General features: G+C 40.4%; 4 protein-coding genes and 1 long non-coding RNA gene across 7 annotated transcripts in view; 3 read left to right on the forward strand and 2 right to left on the reverse strand.

Annotated features, from left to right (window-relative positions):
- LOC139936118 (adhesion G-protein coupled receptor G7-like) overlaps positions 1-2,216 on the forward strand; it is a 70,682-nt gene extending 68,466 nt beyond the window's left edge. For all 3 annotated transcript variants that reach the window (XM_071930850.1, XM_071930851.1, XM_071930849.1), the window contains one exon: positions 1,194-2,216. In XM_071930850.1, coding sequence (XP_071786951.1) covers positions 1,194-1,445 — 252 coding nt within the window. In that variant the 3' untranslated portion in view covers positions 1,446-2,216. The remainder of the gene's footprint in view (positions 1-1,193) is intronic.
- Positions 2,217-4,733, forward strand: LOC139936120 (uncharacterized). Its single transcript, XR_011785904.1, has 2 exons — positions 2,217-3,557; positions 3,588-4,733. It is a non-coding gene; the product is annotated as an uncharacterized lncRNA (long non-coding RNA).
- A 682-nt stretch (positions 4,734-5,415) lies between these two features.
- Positions 5,416-14,896, forward strand: LOC139936121 (uncharacterized). Its single transcript, XM_071930852.1, has 3 exons — positions 5,416-9,083; positions 10,309-11,979; positions 12,107-14,896. The coding sequence occupies exons 1-3, from the start codon at positions 7,609-7,611 to the stop codon at positions 12,546-12,548; spliced, it is 3,588 nt and encodes a 1,195-aa protein (XP_071786953.1). The 5' UTR covers positions 5,416-7,608; the 3' UTR covers positions 12,549-14,896.
- A 969-nt stretch (positions 14,897-15,865) lies between these two features.
- On the reverse strand, positions 15,866-18,952 carry LOC139936122 (carboxylesterase 3-like). Its single transcript, XM_071930853.1, has 2 exons — positions 18,774-18,952; positions 15,866-17,555 (listed from the first exon to the last, which is right to left on the reverse strand). Exons 1-2 carry the CDS (start codon positions 18,950-18,952, stop codon positions 15,866-15,868), a joined length of 1,869 nt encoding a protein of 622 aa, XP_071786954.1.
- A 129-nt stretch (positions 18,953-19,081) lies between these two features.
- On the reverse strand, positions 19,082-20,269 carry LOC139935903 (neuroligin-3-like; the record flags this gene model as incomplete). The annotated part of the gene is made up of 1 exon (XM_071930527.1): positions 19,082-20,269. A coding segment is annotated over exon 1 (1,188 nt), but the record flags the coding sequence as incomplete, so codon positions are not given.
- Between the last annotated feature and the right edge of the window lie 448 nt (positions 20,270-20,717).

Consider the following 20,717-nt stretch of genomic DNA (forward strand, 5'->3'; position numbering starts at 1 on the left):
GAATATTAATTTTTGAGTCCTGTGAAAGAAATTCAAAGGCATATTACTCAGGCAAGATTCGAACCAAGGACCATTGCAATTTAAGAGCAGTGTCTTAACAACTAGACTACCGAGATTGCCCGATGGCTGTCGCAAGATCTTCAATCTACAAAGTAAAAATTGTTTGTTAAAGCCAAGAAAAGCCATTGAAAACTACTGGTGTTGAAGACATTTGCAAGCTTTGATCTAAGAAATCTGTTTCACTTTGGGCATATCGTTGTTCTTGTATAAAGATGACATTGCGAAGCTATTCTATATTTTAAAAGTTGGTGGGGGGGGGGGGTGGCCGGCTGAGTCAAAACAGTTTGAAAAAATAAATTGAACATCAACTATTTTTATGGAGTACATGAAGTACATTTAGCCTAAGGCGCATTAGCTAGAGATTTTGTAACTGTTTGGAATTAATTGTTTTATATATTAATACTAATGTTGGTTTTACCCATATTCACCAATGTGTGTTAGCACTGTAATAATAATAGTAGCTTCTTATATAGCGTTAGGTCCGTCACGTATGTGACGCTCATGGCGCTCATGAACATTACTATCCCTGGTCATCGGGCCTTAAATCATTCCTTAAACTATCTCAGCTCCCTGAGGAGTATACAGCCTGTGCCGCCAAATATGTAGCACAATCAAGGCTAATCAATCACAAGAACCAACTCTGCCCTCACAGGTACCCCTTTACACCTGGGTGGAGAGAAGCAAGTATAGTGAAGTTTCTTGCTCAGGGACACGAGTGTCACGACCGGGATTCGAACCCACACTCTGCTGAACAGACAAACCAGTTTACTCGGTACTTTCCTGAGCTCTTTGAAAAAAATCACAGGCATATTACTCAGCTGGGATTAGAATCCACTACCTTTGCATTTCTAGAGAAGTGTATTGCCAACAATAGACCACCGAGATTTTCCAGTAGTTTCAGGCAGTTCACGTCCTAAATTTACACAGCTCGGGAAAGTGCTGAGTATACAGTGCCAAACACGCATTGGTGTATATATGGTAACATCAAAATGAATAATCTTCATCCCCATGCAATTTTCCATCCATAAAAAATTAAGATGTAAGTTTTTTGTGGCAAATAAACCGAACCAAGTATGCACTATTGGATGGTTGTTTCTTTAAGATATTTCCTGCTCCGCTTTTGTCTTTCACAGGGTGTGGTTATCTTCATCATGTTTTTCTTGCGCCCTAAAGAGGTCCGCAAGGCAGTGGCACCGTACTTTGGGTGGCTGTTCTGCTGTCAAACGTGCCGTACCGCGTCCAATACCAAGACGGAAGATGTGGGCCTCGCCTCCATTAGTGGTGGAACAAAAGTGACACATTATGAAAATTCTGTGAGTGGGATTGATAACCCACAGTACGAGACTCCTTCACCTGTATATGAAACAAGTATAAATCCACGTTGAAAGGTGTTTTGAAAGCTCTCTTTTGAAAGAAGTTTTAAAGACACTGGACACTATTGGTAATTGTCAAAGACTAGCCTTATCTCAACATATACATAAAATAACAAACCTGTCAAAATTTGAGCTCTTCGGTCGTCAAAGTTGCGAAAGGAACAAACGCCCTTGTCACTCGAAGTTGTGTGCTTTCAGATGCTTGATTTCGAGACCTCCAATTCTAAATCTGAGGTCTCGAAATCAAATTCGTGGAAAATTACTTCTTTCTCGAAAACTACTCCACTTTAGAGGGAGCCGTTTCTCACAATGTTTTATAATATCAACCTCTCCCCATTACTCGTTACTGAGAAAGTTTTTATGCGCCTTGAACACCCAGCAGGGTGGATACGTGCGCATTATAAGTCTTATTATTATTATTGTTATTATTGTTATTATTATTATTATTATTATTATTATTATTATTATTACTATTATTATTATTATTATTATTAATAATTGTTTTGAGTAATTACCAATAGTGTCCACTGCCTTTAAGTGTGACCTGAGAATCATAAACGGAACTTGTTTGTTTGTTTGTTATGTTTGTTGGTTTTGTTTTGTTGTTTTTCTTCTTCTTTTTTGTCCTTCTTCCATTTTGAGTACAGCCTTTTCGATTGAAGATAAACGCATTGCAAGACACACTGAGGTGGACCCTTTCTCTTAAAGGAACACGTTGCCTTGGATCGGACGAGTTGGTCTATAAAAAAGCGTTTGTAACCGTTCGTTATAAAATGCATATGGTTAGAAAGATAATTTAAAAGTAGAATACAATGATCCACACAAGTTTGCCTCGAAATTGCGTGGTTTTCTTTTTACTGTGCGAACTAACACGGTCGGCCATTTATGGCCGACCGTGTTAGTCGACGAGGTAAAAGGAAAACTGTGCCATTTCGAAGCATGTTTGTGTGGAACATTGTATTCTACTTTTACAGCATCTTTCTACCCATATGCATATTATAACAAACACTCTTCAAAGACCAACTCGACCGATCCAAGGCAACGTGTTCCTTTAAGTGTGTACTTAAGTCTTTGACATGCATTGATAGTTTTTATAACAACACATGGTACCTCTTGCTTTACGTTTCATCTGAAGGACGAAGTAATAATGGTTAGGTGTTTGGCTTAAGGACACAAGAGTCAAGACCTGGACTTGAACTTGCACTCCTATGTCAAGAGTGTGTTTATTCCCATCCAATAGTATACACATATTGACTGGCAATGAGGTAACTAGTGTGCGGCTATAGGTCTATAGGTCCTATTTTGGCTGATTTGAATCAGAATTGTGTTATAAATATGAGAAAGTAATAGACTTTCATGTAGGGTTTTGCAATAATAAATACAACTCACTACTGATAAAAGGAACTATTTGACTTAAACTAAAAACCGAAAAGATATTGCTGTTAGGAACATGACATCATTAGGTATATATTTCCTCGCGCCCACCAGTCATGAACAAATAATTTTATTTGTTTTTATGATGTTCTTTTCAAACAGCATTATCTGTCACAACTTATATAGCAAAATTTGTTTTGTAAGATTTTTGTCGACGAAAATCGGCAAAACTCATAAAGCGCCGTACTGTTGCACAACTGCCTTAAAGGGCGATGAATAAAACTATGCTATAGATAAAAAGACAAAAGTCAACAACAGGAAAATTGTATAAAAAATTACAAAATGACAAACTACTAGAGAATAATAATAGCCGTCGTTCACTGGTCCTGACAGCCTTTGGCAAAATTAAGAATTTGATATATTTTTCAAGAGCAACAAAAGGAAATGCTGTTTAAACCTAACCAGTGGGTCTGTAAGGGACACTTAAAAACATCCATTAACATGTTAATTTTTACTGCATTTTTTCATTTTTGGTTAATGTTCAAAGTAACTGCTGAAAATTATCACTATAGTCGCTGTAGGATGGCATTTAGGCCATTTTTTTATTTTGTATAAATAGTATAAGAATGTATATGAACGTTTGTAAGATAGCTTTCAAAATCAACTATTTTTGTATCCTTTAACAGTGACCACAAATTTGACTTGTAATATTTTGTGTTGAAACTATAACTTGTGAATTTAAGTATGCAGGTTCACTATTTAGCAAATCTAAGTATGCAGGTTCACTATTTAGCAAATCTATTGTACGTTTTGAAATAATATTCTATGCCCTAGTATATTGAATAGAGGGCAGTTTCAGACTTTATGTCAATGAATTTTACGCCTGCAAAGAATTGTTTATTAAGTGGCAGTCGTTATGTGAAAGGTGAAATTTTTTACCTTTGGTAGTTGTCAATTCTCAATAGGTGTGCGGTATTACAACAATATACATAAAAATACAAAATCTGGGCAAATTTTGACTCAATTAGTCATCGAAGACGTAAGAGAATTATCTTAGAAAAACACCATTGTTGCACAAATTCATTTGAGTGCTCTCATATCTCAGATGCCTGTTAAAAGGCTTCAGTCTTTTATTACTTGTTGAACTATCTCTGTGATATTACTCTATTGATGAAAGTGTAGACTGTTTTTATGAATCTACACATAGATGTAGATTTGTAACGAATCTACTGTAAAGTGTACAAACTAAAGTGATAGTTCAACTTGAAAATGACTGTCTTTCCAAAAATAACATAATGTGAAAAAATCTTTTTAGCTGAAAAAAATGAAATATTTCAATGTCTACAACACCATTTTTTAAGTTCTACAACTTTAGTGAAGACATAATTTTAATACAAGTTTTGTACTCGGATGATGTTGCTAGCAATGCTTAGCAAAAAAAAAAATAAAAAAAATAATAATAATAAATGTGACAAAACACCGTTTGACACAGTACAAAGATTGGAGGAAATAATTTACTCAGAGAAGAGACTAAAATGACGATTCTACACTCTCTCGTCCATTCTCCTTTATGTGGTTAAGCCATGTTTCTTAAAGCCATTGGACCCTTTCGGTAAACAGTATTGTCCAAGGCCCACACTTCGTGTATCACAACTTCTATATCAAATAAACAAACCTGTGAAAATTTAGGCTCAATCGGTCATCGGAGTCGGGAGAAAGTAACAGGAAAACCCACCCTTGTTTCCGCACGTTTCGCCGTGTCATGACATGTGTTTAAAATAAATCTGTAATTCTTGCTATCGAGAATTGATATTGTTAAACTGTTTTCTCAAAAAGTAAAGCAATTCATGGAATAATATTTCAAAAGAAGTCTTTCACCACTACCTTCTGTAAACCCTGTAAGTTATTTGTAAATCTTTTTAAAAATTTTTTTTTTCTGTACCGAAAGGGTCCAATGGCTTTAAGAGGAAGTCGTTTCTCGCAATGTTTTAATGGTCAACAGCTCTCCATTGCTCGTTACCACGTACCGGTAAGTGTTTATGACAAAAAATATAGAGCTTTCCAAGACTGGCCTAGGTAATATACCTTGGTCTTTATTGTACATACTTTTTTGTTTTACTGCTTTGTTATTTTTATTTTAAAATTTTGCCTTTATCTTAATCTGGATGTTATTACCTTTTCATAAATATCTTTTTAATGTTCTGAAAGTAATTTTTTAATATTTTTTTTTATTCTAATGTTTGTTTATAGATGCTCAGCACAATGTTCTGCTGAGAGGTCTCTCCAATAAACAAAGTATTGCTTTTATATAAACACGTACTTTGTACAAAATAAATTGACGTTATGTACATTTGTTTGTCGAAGCATAGGCCATGTAACCTGTGACGTCAATGCTTGCAAAACAGTCTCAATAGCAAGTACTCAATAATACGAGAGCGGGGGTGGATTTCACAAAGGTAGTCCTAACTTAGGACTAGTCCTAGGCAATGCTAAGAGATAGGACCAGTCCTAAGTGAGGATGAGTTACTGGTCCTAACTTAGGACCAGTCCTATCTCTTAGCATTGCCTAGGACTAGTCCTAAGTTAGGACTACCTTTGTGAAATCCACCCGAGGAGTATGATTCTGGTGTTGTAGTCTTGGTCCAAGACATCACTGTTTATACTTGAAACGTTAACATGATAACACGTGCTTTTCTTCTTCTTTTTTTTATCGGTAGACCATTCGACGCCTTACAGAAGCTTGAAATCGAACCAAATAGACTTGCAGCAAGGCTTAGTGGGGGATACGGCGCGCTGTCCATGCATGTTAGCGAGTCCATGTGAAGGTCTTGGATTCAAGTGTTGTAGCGGCAAGACCATCAAGGGTTGTTGCTTTTGGTCTAAACCTGATATTTGTTGATTTACAGCACCATTCTCTCATTGACCAAATACCAGTTAAAACACCCAATGACCAGGGCCAAATTTCATGGCTCTGCTTACCGCCGAGTTCCACGATCACGATTCCCTACTTACGTGCAAGCGCCGAATTTCTGCGCTAGCCTTGTAAGTGTAGAGTACAACTTAACATTGAGTACGCACACGCAGAAGCCCAAACTCGCCGCTTACCCGTGAAACACGCTTGCCGTAAGCACAAAATTCCCTGCTTCCGTAAGCGGCGATTCTGTGCTTACGGTAAGCAGAGCCATGAAATTAGGCCCAGTCTATGTTCACTCCAAGTGGGCTGGCTGACAGTGTTGCAAAGCTTCCATATTTTATTTGAACATGGATTAGTGAGAAATGTCACTGAAATGTCACATAATGTTCTCAGTTTTTTGGGTTTGCATGAAAGGTAGCCTCTTTCACTTCCATGCATTCATATTAAACTGTTATTGCCTCGTCATTTGAAACCATTATTTTCACTTTGAAGCCTGTGAATTAATATGGCATTACATTATCGTTCGGCGAAATCTACACTGAATGTGTAGGCTGATACAATGTAGTTGAATAAGAAGCTCCAGCAATTTTGAATGTTCTGTGAGTTGATTTTCAAATTGAACTGTAATAAATATTCATTTTAGTTTGCATACTTTAGAATATTGGAATACACAAATATTCCCTGTCAACGATTTATTATGTCATACATTGCAATATAATATGCAGTTGCTGCGTGTATTTAAACACATTTTATATTTCCCCCGTCTTAATTTACCTATACTAGGTTAAAGCTACCTCTGAGGTCACATGTCTCTGCCCAAACCCACTTGGCCTGAGCTTTTTGCAGGCACTATTTGTACACGCAGCTCAAAGGACAAATAATTATATTAAATATGATGTAATGGAGATAGCATTGTCTGAGATTTACCAACTTTTAATATAGAGAAAGGGGTACAACATCTCAAAACTTATTTAGCTAATAATACTTTTTGTGACTTTTTTAAATGTTGGAAATTAGAATGTAAAAGTGTCTTATGACCAGTGTTGTATATTATTGCCTGTTATATGATGCATCTGAATGTACACAATGTCACACCTTTAGTTGTAAAGTAAAGGTTGTGTATGGTGCTTGACACACACCGATGCACGGGTTTATTATAATGGCTTAATATAGCAAAAAGTTTGTTTATGACAAATAGTTCATGGTACTCTTATGCTGTCAGTGAAATCACTCGGTCGTGAACGGTCTGTGGTTGCTCTTAGAGTCTTGTTGATAAGCACATTGGGGTTTTGAACATCGCTGGTACTTTTTAGTTTTGTCTTCTTGAGGGAGACATTTTTATCCCCGACAGAAACTGTCACACAGCCAGCCTTCTTTTTTGAAAATGAAAAGTTTACATTTTGAACTGAATTTATATTGTAGACTGCACTGAACATAGGCCCGCAGCTCTGTGACCTGGTTTACGCAACTGTTGTAAAAAATTGTTTTGTTGTCTGGCTCATGATTGGTAGCCTTAATAACAAGGCTAGACAGGACAAGCTATGTACACTGACGAACTCGAAATGTCTATAGAAATTTAAGTATGGCCTTATTCATTGTATATTTACCTGGTAAGCTGTGTGGAATATTTCAAAAGCTCTTTCAAAAGAATGACTTTTATACAAAGGTTGAAAAACCCTTTGTGCTGTAAAATCCATGGACCGCATTCAAGTCGTAAGAGGCAACAAACTACATTTGTAAAGTCGGGGAGTGCCTTGACCTAGAAACAGTATTTCAAAGTTTAATCTGCAGTTGACTGCAGTCTACACTGTGTGTTTTTCAATTTGAAGAAACCTCTGATTATATTTGCTCATATTCACCAAATTTTTACTGTTAACCCCGTTGGATATGATGGCAGTGTCAATAATCTTGTACTTGTTGTGTTGTCTTTGCTGGCACCATGTTGTTGGAGAGACAGTTGTTACGAATACGAGTCTAGGGCAGATCATGGGCGAGAAAATCTCTAGCTTTGGTCTCCCTCCACTAACCCAATATAGTGGAATACCTTACGCTGAACCACCGATTGGGCCACTGCGCTTTGCCAAGCCAGTTCCCAAAGCAGCCTGGGACGGGATTCTCAACGCTACGATGTTTGGACCAAGCTGTCCACAGTTCTTCATCACTTTTAGTGAAGCCTTTGACCAGTTTCTCCCCAATAGAGATATTGACGAGGATTGCTTGACTTTAAACATGTATATACCTGATAACGATATGGACAGCATGGGACCACTCCCAGTTATGGTGTACATCCATGGTGGCGGCTTCGTTAACGAACAAGGATCACTGTATGACGGTACCATCTTAGCCCTACAAGGAAAGGTTATTGTAGTAACCATCAACTACAGACTTGGACTCTTTGGGTTCCTCAGTACAGGAGACGATTCAGCCCCTGGTAATTACGCACTTTGGGATCAAAGACTCGCCATTCAGTGGGTGAAAAATAACATCGAAAACTTCGGTGGTGATCCAGACAAGATTACGATCTTTGGTGAATCTGCTGGAGGTTGGAGTGTAACCTACCAAATGGCTTCACCTCTGAATGACCGGACTCTGTTCCAGCGCGTTATTGCTCAAAGTGGAGCAGCCTTTCCTGGTATAATAACACCAACAGATGTTGCTCGGTATCAAGCATGGAATCTAGGTGAAGTGCTTGGTTGTAACCTTCCTTATGGAAGTACTACCCGAGACTTAATCAACTGTCTGAGGGAGTTTGACATGCAGACTCTGCAAAATAATTCCAGCATCATCCTTGAGGGTGCTATAATAGACGGAGACTTCCTCCCAAACATTGACTATCTGACGTCTCTATCACAAGTGGGACAATATGATCTTCTGATGGGTGTGAATAGCCAGGACGGAACTGTAATTTCACTCAGTCAAAGTAGTCTAACCCCTGAGGAACTCGAAGCATCAACCCTTCGAATAACAACGTCCAAATGTGCATGCAGCAACCCAGAAGACGTCAACAATGCACTTCTGGCGTTTTATTATGGAGCAGACACGTTGGACGACCCAAGACAGAATGTTGTGAAAGATGTTGATGTAGGTGGGGATCAATATTTTGTTATACCAAGTGTCAACTTTGTCTATCGTCATGCTGAATCCGCTGAGAATACCAACACGTACTTTTATTATTTCACATACGACGTTGGAAAGGAATATCTAGTTTCAGCAGAATTTCTTGATCTGATTTCGGGCGCACCCCATGCTCTTGACTTATTCTACGTGTTTGGTTATGCACAATACCTTCTTCCTTCGGGCTCGGAGGCGGTGATGCTGGCACAACAGTCGGTGCAATACTGGGCGGAATTTGCTTATTATGGGTACGTAAAGATGTTTTAAAGACTCTGGACACTATTGGTAATTGTCAAAGACAAGTCTTCTCACTTGGTGTGTCTCAACATATGCATACAAAAACAAACCTGTTAAAATTTTAGCTCAATTGGTCATCGAATTTGCGAGGTAATAGTGAAAGAAAAAAACACCCATGTCACACAAAGTTGTGTGCTTTCAGATGCTTGATTTCGAGACCTCAAATTTTAAATCTGAGGTCTCAAAATCAAATTCTTGGAAAATTACTTCTTTCTTGAAAACTACATTACTTCAGAGGGAGCCGTTTCTCACAATGTTTTATTCTGTCAACCTCTCCTTATTACTCGTTACCAAGAAAGGTTTTATGCTAATAATTATTTTGAGTAATTACCAATAGTGTCCATCACTGCCTTTAAACGGGTAAACTGTTTTGCTATAACAATATGCAAAATATGTGCATTCTGACTATTTTGATACATAGTGGAAATACATACCCATTATAAGGTTACTTAAACTCCCATGTTTTTTTTTTTCTGGGCCGACTCGTGACAGCTTTAGAAGTTAAATTTTTTCTTCATAAAGAGACATAAGGCCTTTTCACACTATCGACCTTTGATCCGTGTCGAGCCTTATCCGGATAGGGTCCGTGTTGGTTCGGAAAAACCTCAACACGGATACAAACAGCTTCGCTTTCACACTAGCTCTGCGTGAAATCGGCTTTTTTGGTTACACGTGTAACTTTCAATCCGGATATTGTGCGACCGTTTCACACTGCAAGGTCTTACACGGATCAAAGCAGTAATGGCGCATAGCAATTCAAACTGACGCACATAATTGCTTTACCGCGGTTCACATCCACGCCGCATCTTCTACATGGATCAAAAATGAACCCGGAGGTGTTCACACTACGGCTTGCGATCTGTGTTGGAATCTTCGACACGGGTAGAGATTTATCAACCCACCTCCCGGGCAGGGTTGGTTTGGACACGGATAAAATCATTATCCGGATCGACAGCGTCTTGAAAATTTGTAGTGTGAAAAGGTCAGTGCACATTATCCGGATCGTATCTGTGTCCAACACAGAGATTTTTTGTAGTGTGAAAAGGCCTAAAGTCTGACACTTGGAGAGAATCATTTAACAAAGTTGTGAGTCCCTCAGCTTCTTAGTCTATTTATGAACAATGCAACTTGAAAATTTGCTACTTTTCATTGCTCCCTTCTTTTTTCATGTTTTAGAGATCCAAATGGGGCCGGTCTACCTGAGTGGCCCAAGTTTAACGCTGAGAACGAGACTTATCTCATCCTGGAACCAAACATCACAATTGGGCAACACCTCAAGGCAGATAAAGTGGCCTTCTGGAGAGACTACGTCCCTACAATAGCAGAATCAATCTTTTCAGATACCTGTTCGACTGAAGTCCCGGTTAGAGGAGGAAACTCAAAAACACCCGTAACTAAAACTGTAGTGATTACAAGTGAAGTCGGCGAAGTATTAGGGTCCATAATTGGTGCCATACGGATCGCAGACGAGGCTGTGGGCGGTAAAGAGGTAGTCGAGTTTCTAGGAATACCATATGCCAAACCCCCGATTGGGGATTTACGATACCGGGCTCCGCAAGACACTGGACCATGGGGAGATGAACCACTTGGAATCCCTGACAAACTACCCCCTGCCTGCCCTCAAGACATCCCACAAGATCCCTGGATGGTTCGCGCTGGATTGACGGAAGTCAGTGAGGACTGTCTAACTCTCAACATCTATGCTCCACTTGTTGCCAACAACGCTTCCTTACCAGTCGTCATTTTCATCCATCCTGGAGGAGGCACTGTCGGCACGTCATCTGTTTATGATGCTGTACCTCTGTCATCTAACATAGAAGCTGTCGTAGTTGTCATCAACCATCGTCTTGGAGCATTGGGATTCTTGAGTACTGAAGATGAAGAAGCTCCTGGTAACTATGGATTGCATGACGCGTTGGCTTCTCTCAAATGGGTCAGCAAGTATATAGGCAGCTTCGGAGGTGATTCTAACCGCATCACTGTGATTGGTCATGGATCTGGGTCAGTTATTGCACACTTACTCGTCATGTCAGAGAAGGCAGAGGGGCTGTTTCAGCAAGTTGTACTAATGAGTGCCTCTGGTCTTTTGCGTCAACTTTCAAATTCTGTCCAACCGAGTCCAATCGAGCAAGCTAGAAACCTTGCCAGAAGTGTGGACTGTCCAATCGATAGCAATGAGGTAATGATCAAATGCCTGCGTGAGAAACCTGCTCTGGATGTTGCAGGGAGCAGCAGGTACTCCCCATTGGGACTCCCATTCCGACCAATAATCGATGGTGATATTCTGACTGATGATCCAAGGGCATTGTTGAAATCAGGAACAATCAACAATGTAGATTTGATCATCGGAATGACCCAGGATGAAATCTCTGCAATTTCATTCCCACTCTTTTTCAGCAACGTAAGTTTCTGTCCAACTCAAGAGGAAGCTGAAGGCATCATTGCAGTTGTCAGTCGAGCTTCATTCAATAATCCTGAGAAGGCTGCCTTAGCTTTCTCCACTGAGTATCTTGGACGGAAAGGCATGGAGGACGAGTGTCTTACAAGAGGGAGTGTCAGGCAGTTTATGCAAGATATGTTGACTTTGTCACCCACATTGGAAGCAGCTGAGCTTCATGCTGCTTTGGGAAAAGAAGTTTTTCTTTGTTCGTTCGATCTCGAACCAAGCTCTCACTATTACAGCTTCCTTCCCCCACAAGCAGGACCTGCTTTTGGTGACGATCTTCAGTTCCTGTTTGGAGATCCTTACAGTTCCCACGTTGATGAATACAAGCTCACCTTCCGACTCCAGGATAAGCAGATCAGCTTAGAGATGATGACCTTGTGGAAGAGCTTTATTCACAATGGGTAAGTTTATTTAGAGGTGGACTTTTTACTGGTGTTGAAAATGACCGCAGACATGCATTTGGTTGTTAGGGTTGGGCTAGGTTCTTTCCAAGTTTATTGCTAATGGTTAGCTCCTTATTTCTTATAGGAAACCAGGCGTTTCTCGTTCCGGAGTTGAGTGGCCACGTTTTGACAGAGAGAACCTCGCCTTTATGTCTCTGACTGGCTGTCCTGAAGTTCAATCTGGTTGGGATTACGATTGGCCCCACCTTGTGCAGTTCTGGTCCAACCTGCTACCATCTATCACAATGCTGTCACCCTTAGCCAAGCCGACCAACTACCCAGACACCACCGATCCAACAGAGCCCTGTCTTGTTGGGAAGGGTATTGGGTTGAACTTGACCCCAGATGAAGCAACTTTCCTGATTGAAGTTCTTGTGGGGGCATTAATAGGTAGTTTGGTTTTATCTGTTCTTTTCCTTGGTGGTTGTGTGGCTTATAAGACCCGTTCAGCCCGATACGAAAAGCAATCAAAGAGCGTGTATCAAATGGATAGCTATAATCAATCAGATGAAAATAGGTTCTTTTAAGACTAAATGCGTTTGGTTCAAAGAAAGGTCAATTTAATACTCACATTGGTAGATTTGTTGATAGAAATGGGCAGCCGACTGACAATTGCTGAACCTGGCCATGTTTGCTATCTTGACCCATATCCCTATATGTTGAGGTTGCATACATTTCAAGTTAACTCCTTTGGCTATTCAATGGATTTGTACACATTTTATACACCTGATTCTTGTTTCGTCCGAATCTGCCCAAAATCGTTGCCACGCAATGAGTGTGTTTTGGGACCCTAGGTGGCAGCAGACTTAATGCACTGTTCATGGAAATGTTAGCATGCTCAGAACGACGTGAACAACGGAATTTTATCTAGTAAATCTGCTGCCACCTAGCGTTCAAAAGTCTCCGAACAAAAATAAATACCCCCCCCCCCATTCATGAAAAATGGGTGGATTGCTTTGAGATGGGAAAATTGTCTTCTTTTAAGCAACTGTTGGTTTATTTATATATCCGGGTTAAAATTGAACCATTTTGACAAAACATTCATGTGCGTGACTTTTTCCACAATATGCTTAAAGCGATATCAATATTGACAACTCCACAGAGTAATTTTGTTATTACTCTTGTTGCGACATAATTTTATTATTATCTCGCAACTTTGACGTCCAATTGAGCTCAAATGTTCACAGGTTTGTTATTTTATGCATATGTTGAGATACATCAAGTGAGAAGACTGGTCTTTGACAATTAGTGTCCAGATTCTTTAAGATCCTTAATTATTTTAGACAAGGTTGCATCTTTTGTTTTATGTATAATAATTATAAAAAACTTTTTTATTACATGAATAATCAATTGTTTCACGTCCACAAACAATGCACACCAATAATGGTTAAATTACATTGTTATATTGTATACTATTTGTCTGAACTTTTTGAACGTTTTATTAGCAGTAACATATTGGTTATAGGAAAGTTAAATATGATTTCCCTCCTCAGTGTTATGTTTTTTCCACATATATATTAATAGTATAAGTTTTTTACTCAGCGATTATTCTTTAATTTTGTGTTTAAACAATATTTACTTTTGTTACTATATGGCAAAGAAAGGTTATAAAAGGTCTATATATAAAGTATGGTGATTATGTGTTATTTGTTTGTACGCATATTGAAATGGTATCTTTACTGTCTAACAAAGTATAATACTAGAAATGTATGAATAAATATGAATGTTATCTCGCACTAGTGTGAAAGACATACTGCATAAGTACAGTACTGTAGACTGAATACTGACCACAAAAAGTATAATATTTGTTTAGAAAGATCTTAATTCCACTCGACCATAGGGTTTTCAAAATTATGTTCCTGTCCGGTACCTGCATTATACCGCCCTCTCTCGTTCTTGTGCCTCGATCGGATCACCCAGTATAAGACAACAAACGTTAAATTTAGGATACAAAGACAAATCATGATCCCGAACAGGGCTTTGATCGTTGCATTGGCTTGAGCAGCGGATAACGTTAATCCCAAATCGCCATCAATGATGCAGTTGTCTGGATTAGTGGGTGCAATTGACAGCGTGTCTGCAATGGACGGGACAACTTCGGTCCAAAACTGGTATCGGTTATGCGGCATTGCGCTGGGCTCAAGACCAGGGCACGTGGACACTGACAACATTCATGTGCGTGACTTTTTCCACAATATGCTTAAAGCTATATCAATATTGACAACTCCACAGAGTAATTTTGTTATTACTCTTGTTGCGACGTAATTTTATTAATATCTCGCAACTTTGACGTCCAATTGAGCTCAAATTTTCACAGGTTTGTTATTTTATGCATATGTTGAGATACATCAAGTGAGAAGACTGGTCTTTGACAATTAGTGTCCAGTGTCTTTAAGATCCTTAATTATTTTAGACAAGGTTGCGTCTTTTGTTTTATGTATAATAATTATAGAAACTTTTTTATTACATGAATAATCAATTGTTTCACGTCCACAAACAATGCACATCAATAATGGTTAAATTACATTGTTATATTGTATACTGTTTGTCTGAACTTTTTGAACGTTTTATTAGCAGTAACATATTGGTTATAGGAAAGTTAAATATGATTTCCCTCCTCAGTGTTATGTCTTTTCCACATATATATTAATAGTATAAGTTTTTTACTCAGCGATTATTCTTTAATTTTGTGTTTAAACAATATTTACTTTTGTTACTATATGGCAAACAAAGGTTATAAAAGGTCTATATATAAAGTATGGTGATTATGTGTTATTTGTTTGTACGCATATTGAAATGGTATCTTTACTGTCTAACAAAGTTCAATACTAGAAATGTATGAATAAATATGAGTGTTATCTCGCACTGTGAAAGACATACTGCATAAGTACAGTACTGTAGACTGAATACTGACCACAAAAAGTATAATATTTGTTTAGAAAGATCTTAATTCCACTCGACCATAGGGTTTTCAAAATTATGTTCCTGTCCGGTACCTGCATTATACCGCCCTCTCTCGTTCTTGTGCCTCGATCGGATCACCCAGTATAAGACAACAAACGTTAAATTTAGGATACAAAGACAAATCATGATCCCGAACAGGGCTTTGATCGTTGCATTGGCTTGAGCAGCGGATAACGTTAATCCCAAACCGCCATCAATGATGCAGTTGTCTGGATTAGTGGGTTCAATTGACGGCGCATCTGCAACGGACGGGACAACTTCAGTCCAAAACTGGTATCGGTTATGCGGCATTGCGCTGGGCTCAAGACCGGGGCACGTGGACACTGACATCATCTTGCCATTGGTGGCGTTGTAGGAAGGCCATTTTGTACCCGAAAGGGAGGCGCCTGGTGATCTGCATCAGTATGAAAATAATCATAAAGCATTTCATTAATCACTAACACTGGAAGTTATGTGTTTCAAGAAAGGGGAAATTGAGAGGGGGGGGTGACTGCTGATGCCTAGAATTGGCGCATGCCTTGAACTAATACGTGCCTCGCGTAAAAGGGACACCCCTATTGCGTCTCTTAGATTCGCCCCGTTTTTGGTCAAAATGCGCAAACCTCGAACGATATTGGGTGGGGGGGGGTACCTCACCACTGATGTTTACAAAAGCTCTGACATTTACAAAGAGAACACAAAATCTACAAAATTACAAGTCGTATCCTTTAAATGTGGGATTTGAGGCATTGCATGTTTTTCGACTGCCTGAGCAATTCTTTTGAAAACCGGAAGCTTGGAAAAAACTATTTGCAATCATAACTATTTGCCAACATACGAAGTGCAGATTTAATGGAGACCATTTTTATTTCAAATTTCTTCTCACTTTTAGTTTAGACACTTACCCATTGTGGATGAAGGATGAAAGAAGACTAGTCCATTCCAGTGTGGTCTTTTTATCGGTCAGTCTATAGGAGGGGACACTCGTGAGTGGGTAAGAGACTGCAGCAGGCCAGTACGGAAACCCGAACAGATACTGGAGATCATCCCCCAAAGATGTACCAGTCCAAGTTGGAAGAGAGCTATAATGATATTTGGGGTTGTGGTTAAATGAGTACAAGTAGACTGCATTGTTTGCCATAGAGTGGTATTGTGCGGCTTCCATGATGGGCACAGTCGATAGAAAGTCTTGCATGAACCATCTCAGTTGTTGACGCTGAGGGCAGAAACTGCCGCTGCTCACGGACTCATCTACGTATTCATTTAGAACGGCCTGTGAGACGAGGTCAGAGTTGTGATGGAAAAACATTTTGATGGTGTTGTTTACCAACGTTGTGAGTTCAAGTTTGCTTGGGCAACTCTGCAAATCACTTGGTAGAAGCTCGGCAACCTGGTAGTCCATCCAATGCTCGTTGCTTCCTATGATGCAATCAACCCCGCTGGTTATTTGACCTGCACGGATCAACTTTACAGGAGCATCGCTTAAAATGTCTCCGTCCACCACAGGCCGGAAGGCTGTGGTCAAAGGTAGTAGAGGTGTGTTGGTGACCAGGTCGGCAACTGGTTGCTGTTGCAGGCATTGTATCATAGCCGCATGGGTGTTGGTTGGACAACCGAGCTTCGTAGCTAAAGTAGCTGCCTGTTCAGCTGGACCCATCTGAACTGTATTCGACATCATTGGATCGAAGACTGAACCACCCATAAGTATACATTGGTGAAGCAACCCCTTAGACTTCCTGGATGCCATAAGTGCATGGACAAGGGAGGCCCCAGAACCATATCCAGCAAGAGTAACACGGTTGACATCCCCACCAAAGCTCCCGATATACTTCTGCACCCATCCTAGAGCTACCAGTATATCATGCAGCCCAGCATTACCAGGTGCCTGTTCGTCCTTAGTACTCAGGAATCCCAAGGCTCCAAGTCTATAGTTGATAACAACAATAACAGCATTGGACTTTGATGACAGCGTAGTTGCTTCGTATACGGAGGCAGTTCTGTATATCCCCAGACCATGGTGAACGTAGACTACAACGGGAAGGTGCTGATCCGTGGGGGACGTTGTTGGAGAGTATACATTCAGAGTTAAACAGTCTTCACTAATTTCTACAAACCCCGAGTCTACCATCCACGGTTTGCTCCCAAGGGTCTGAGGACAAACTGGAGGTCGAATGGTCCCGTTCAGAAGATCTTCCCATGCTAGCACCTCTCCAGCAGGCCGGAACCGTAACCTTCCTAGAGGTGGTTCTGCATAAGGAACACCAAGATACTCTGCTACCTCCTGCCCGCCCATTGCAGGGTCTGCCTTCTTCAGGGAGCCAAGAACTCTCCCGAGAACCACACCTTTGTCTGTTTGTATTTGAGTTATCTTAGTGGAAGCTTGATGGCTTTCCACACTACGGACTGGAACATTTAGTGGACAGACATGTGGATCAACTGGTTGGATGAGCTTGTGGATGTAGTCGAGCCAGAAGTTGATTCTCCCAGTGAGCAGATGCTGACTGGTGGAGATTTTCTTATCCAAGGCGATGTACTGTTCATTAATAGGGTCCCATTGTGGCCAGGTCAGAAGGTCGCTATCATTGGGGTCACTGTTGACGTAAGAATAAATCATGAGTTGAGGAAAAAGCAAATGGAATGAACATAAATCCGACCGGGGAAAACAATGGGAGACTTTGGAACGCTAGGTGGCAGCAGACTTGCCAGGTAAATTTCCACTGTTTACGCAGATCTGAGCACACGCACAATTTCTGAAAACAATGGATTAGCTGGTAAGTCTGCTGCCACCTAGCGACCTCAAAAGAATCACAGTAATGACAGTTATTTTACAGTCATTTCAGTTTCCTTCGGTCACACTGTTGTTTAAAATAGAGGGGCAAACTGATGTGCACCCATCCCCCAGACTGTGGTGCCCTGCCCCAATTTATTGATATCTGGACATCTGAGATTCAAAATTCCCTGAAGTATGTTAATTTTTAGAGCTCTTTTGAACCGTTGTTTGGGAATCTCTTCGCAACTATTGTCATATTAACATTACTATTGTCAGTGTATTTGTTTTTACATTTACGTCAGGCCAGTCAAATGCATAACAAGAGCGCTGAAAGAGCATACCAGGCAATGCATGTTAAGGTCTTTGTGAAAGAAAAATGCGAACTCAATACTTGGGTATAACAGCAGTTAGTTTGATGTCCAAAAAACAATAGCGATATACAAGGTAGACATTCACTGTACAATTTATATGAATGTCCACAGTACAAAAGGTTCACTGACAAACCAACGTGAATGTCCAATGTCCAATATAAAAATAAAAACAATATTGATATGCACTGTACAAACCTAAGAGTCCAATGTTCAATATCAAACAAACTTTACTATTACTAGGTGTATTTGATTTTAATTATAATGGTTTATGAACACATCTTTTGAAACTGGGAAAATATGGGAGTTGAAGCATGCATTGTGAGGTATAAAATGAATATAAGGTTTGCGGTAACACCATGTCCATGGTAACCTTGCTTGGTAGATTTTGTGTTTTGGGGGGAATTTATATTCTTAGACCGCTTTATACTATACTTGTGTGTTTCCTTGTCAGCCTATGTGCAACTTACTGTAAAAAGATGTTGATATGAGTAATTTCGTTTAATGCACCGGTCTGCAATAAGTTTAAGATTAAATTCAAGTATTGTCAAATTGTTGGGAATGTAAGCATTAACAAGTGTGTTTTAAAGTTTCTGCTGGAAGAGAGTGATGCTGTGCACGTGCCTGGGGTCTTCCAGCTTGGTGCTATGTTGGAAAAGGCCCACATTTACCCGGTTTTAGCAAAGTTGCTCCAATACTTTATCATAGCTGAGCTGAGCTTTTGTGCCGGGGTCGGGAGAGGAAAAGCTGCCACCAAACCAAACACATAGAGAACATCCAGCCCATGTGGGGCGCCATCAACGTACTCTTCGAAACCATCAGGGATAAATATCTTCCGGAAAGACGTCATCGAGAAATAATAGAGGTATCTGTGCGTCTGATTTGGAGATGAAAGCAAAGAAGCGTCAAAGTGATGGCGTAAGTTGTTGATGGTCGGGGCAAAGAAGACGGAGTCTCCCGCCATTACCATCAAGCTTTTCTGGTTGGATTTTGGGTCAGTGAGAACGCCATTGGTGTAGTAGAACGAGGTAGCTTCTGCCAAGACTTCAGGGTTCTTACTTGGGTATCCATCATCTAAGAAGGCGGTGGTTTGGGACGTGAAGAGTTGGCCATCCACACCATCTGGATCTATGCCGAAGTACGAACCGTCGTCACTGTTAACACCTGTCAGGAGATCATACTGGGCAATGTTGGTTGATTGTATAAGGTTACTTATACGATCTGTAATGAATTCACCATCCAGAGTTGGGCCGATGGGTGTATGCCCAATCACTGATGGCTGGGACTGGAGAGTGATGAATGTCTGTGGGGGAACATTGCGGAGGCAGTCTATAAGAGAGCGGGTGGAGTCGGTAGTGTTGTCGCAACCGACCGCCCCACCGATGGCACCGGCCATTGCACGACAGGTTTCACCGGCCATTAGTAAAGAATCGTCGGCAGCACCGCTCTGAGTGATGACCCTCTGGAACAAACTCCGGTCGTTCACTGGCGACAATGCATGGAACGAAACACTCATTCCTCCTGCGGACTCACCAAAGATGGTGATCTGTTCCGGGTCGCCGCCAAAGTTCCGTATGTTTGTTTTCACCCATTGCACTGCCAGTCTCTGGTCCCAGAAACCATAGTTACCAGGGGAGGCTTCGTCACCCGTGCAAAGGAACCCCAATAGCCCTAGTCGATAGTTCAAGTTCACCACCACAACTTCTCCGTGTGTTGCTAACTTCATACCATTGTATGTGGATCCTGAACCTGATGTGAAACTTCCCCCATGGAACCACACCATGACAGGAAGTCGACTTGACTCAGTCACGGAGTCGACCGGTACAAATATATTCAAGAACAGGCAGTCCTCGTCTGGCGTCTCGGACGAGTTGGATGTTTTCTGAGGACACTCTGCCCCGTAGGTTAACGCATCCCGAACACCCTCCCATGGCTTCTTAGGGACAGGTTTGGCAAAGCGGAGTGCTCCTAGTGGCGGCTCTGCGTATGGTATTCCCAAGAAACTCGTGTAGTTTGTTGAAGTAGTGAGGGGAACTTTGGCTCGAGAGCCTACAACCTGGCCTGCTGCTGTGTCAATTATCGGTGCATCTTCGGATGTAGAAGCCACTTCAAACTGCGACACTGTCATTAAAACGACCACAACAATTTGCACCACAATGCCGTTCATTTTGGATAACCAACTCTGGGTTGTTGAAAATCTAACAATGTGAGAACGTACTTCTTTGTTGGATGGTCAAATTCATAATAATGTAATAATTTGCTTTAATTAGATTCACCCACCGCGATACCCTTTCATAATAATAGCAAACCATCTGATGTCGTTAAAATGATAGCAAGATAACGAGTATTAGGCCTAATCGAACCACAAGGTTCATCAACACATTCACATACGGCAATTTTTAATATTTTATTTTATCACATTTATCACTGAACTTTGAGGTTGTGTACTTAGTGATAAGAGTACACATGTAAACACGATTACAAGTTTATCAACGGGTTCATGGTTTGGTGAATGACAAGACAAAATATTGTTTGAGGACTTGACTGTTTTGTTTGAGGACTGACTGACTGAGGCCTTATGCAATTTCTATTTAAAATCTACATTTTTAGCAATC

This window comes from Asterias amurensis, chromosome 4 (genome assembly GCF_032118995.1).
Source record: "Asterias amurensis chromosome 4, ASM3211899v1".
NCBI lineage: Eukaryota > Metazoa > Echinodermata > Asteroidea > Forcipulatida > Asteriidae > Asterias > Asterias amurensis.

Excerpts from the sequence above, each read along its gene's own strand:
- LOC139936122 (XM_071930853.1), bottom strand. The coding sequence starts at position 18,952 with ATGACGTCTTTCCGGAAGATATTTATCCCTGATGGTTTCGAAGAGTAC. Across the intron at positions 17,556-18,773 it reads AGCAACTTTGCTAAAACCGG|TGACCCCAATGATAGCGACC; the intron begins GTAAATGTGGGC and ends TTACGTCAACAG.
- LOC139936121 (XM_071930852.1), top strand. The coding sequence starts at position 7,609 with ATGATGGCAGTGTCAATAATCTTGTACTTGTTGTGTTGTCTTTGCTGG. Across the intron at positions 9,084-10,308 it reads GCGGAATTTGCTTATTATGG|AGATCCAAATGGGGCCGGTC; the intron begins GTACGTAAAGAT and ends TTCATGTTTTAG. Across the intron at positions 11,980-12,106 it reads AAGAGCTTTATTCACAATGG|GAAACCAGGCGTTTCTCGTT; the intron begins GTAAGTTTATTT and ends TATTTCTTATAG.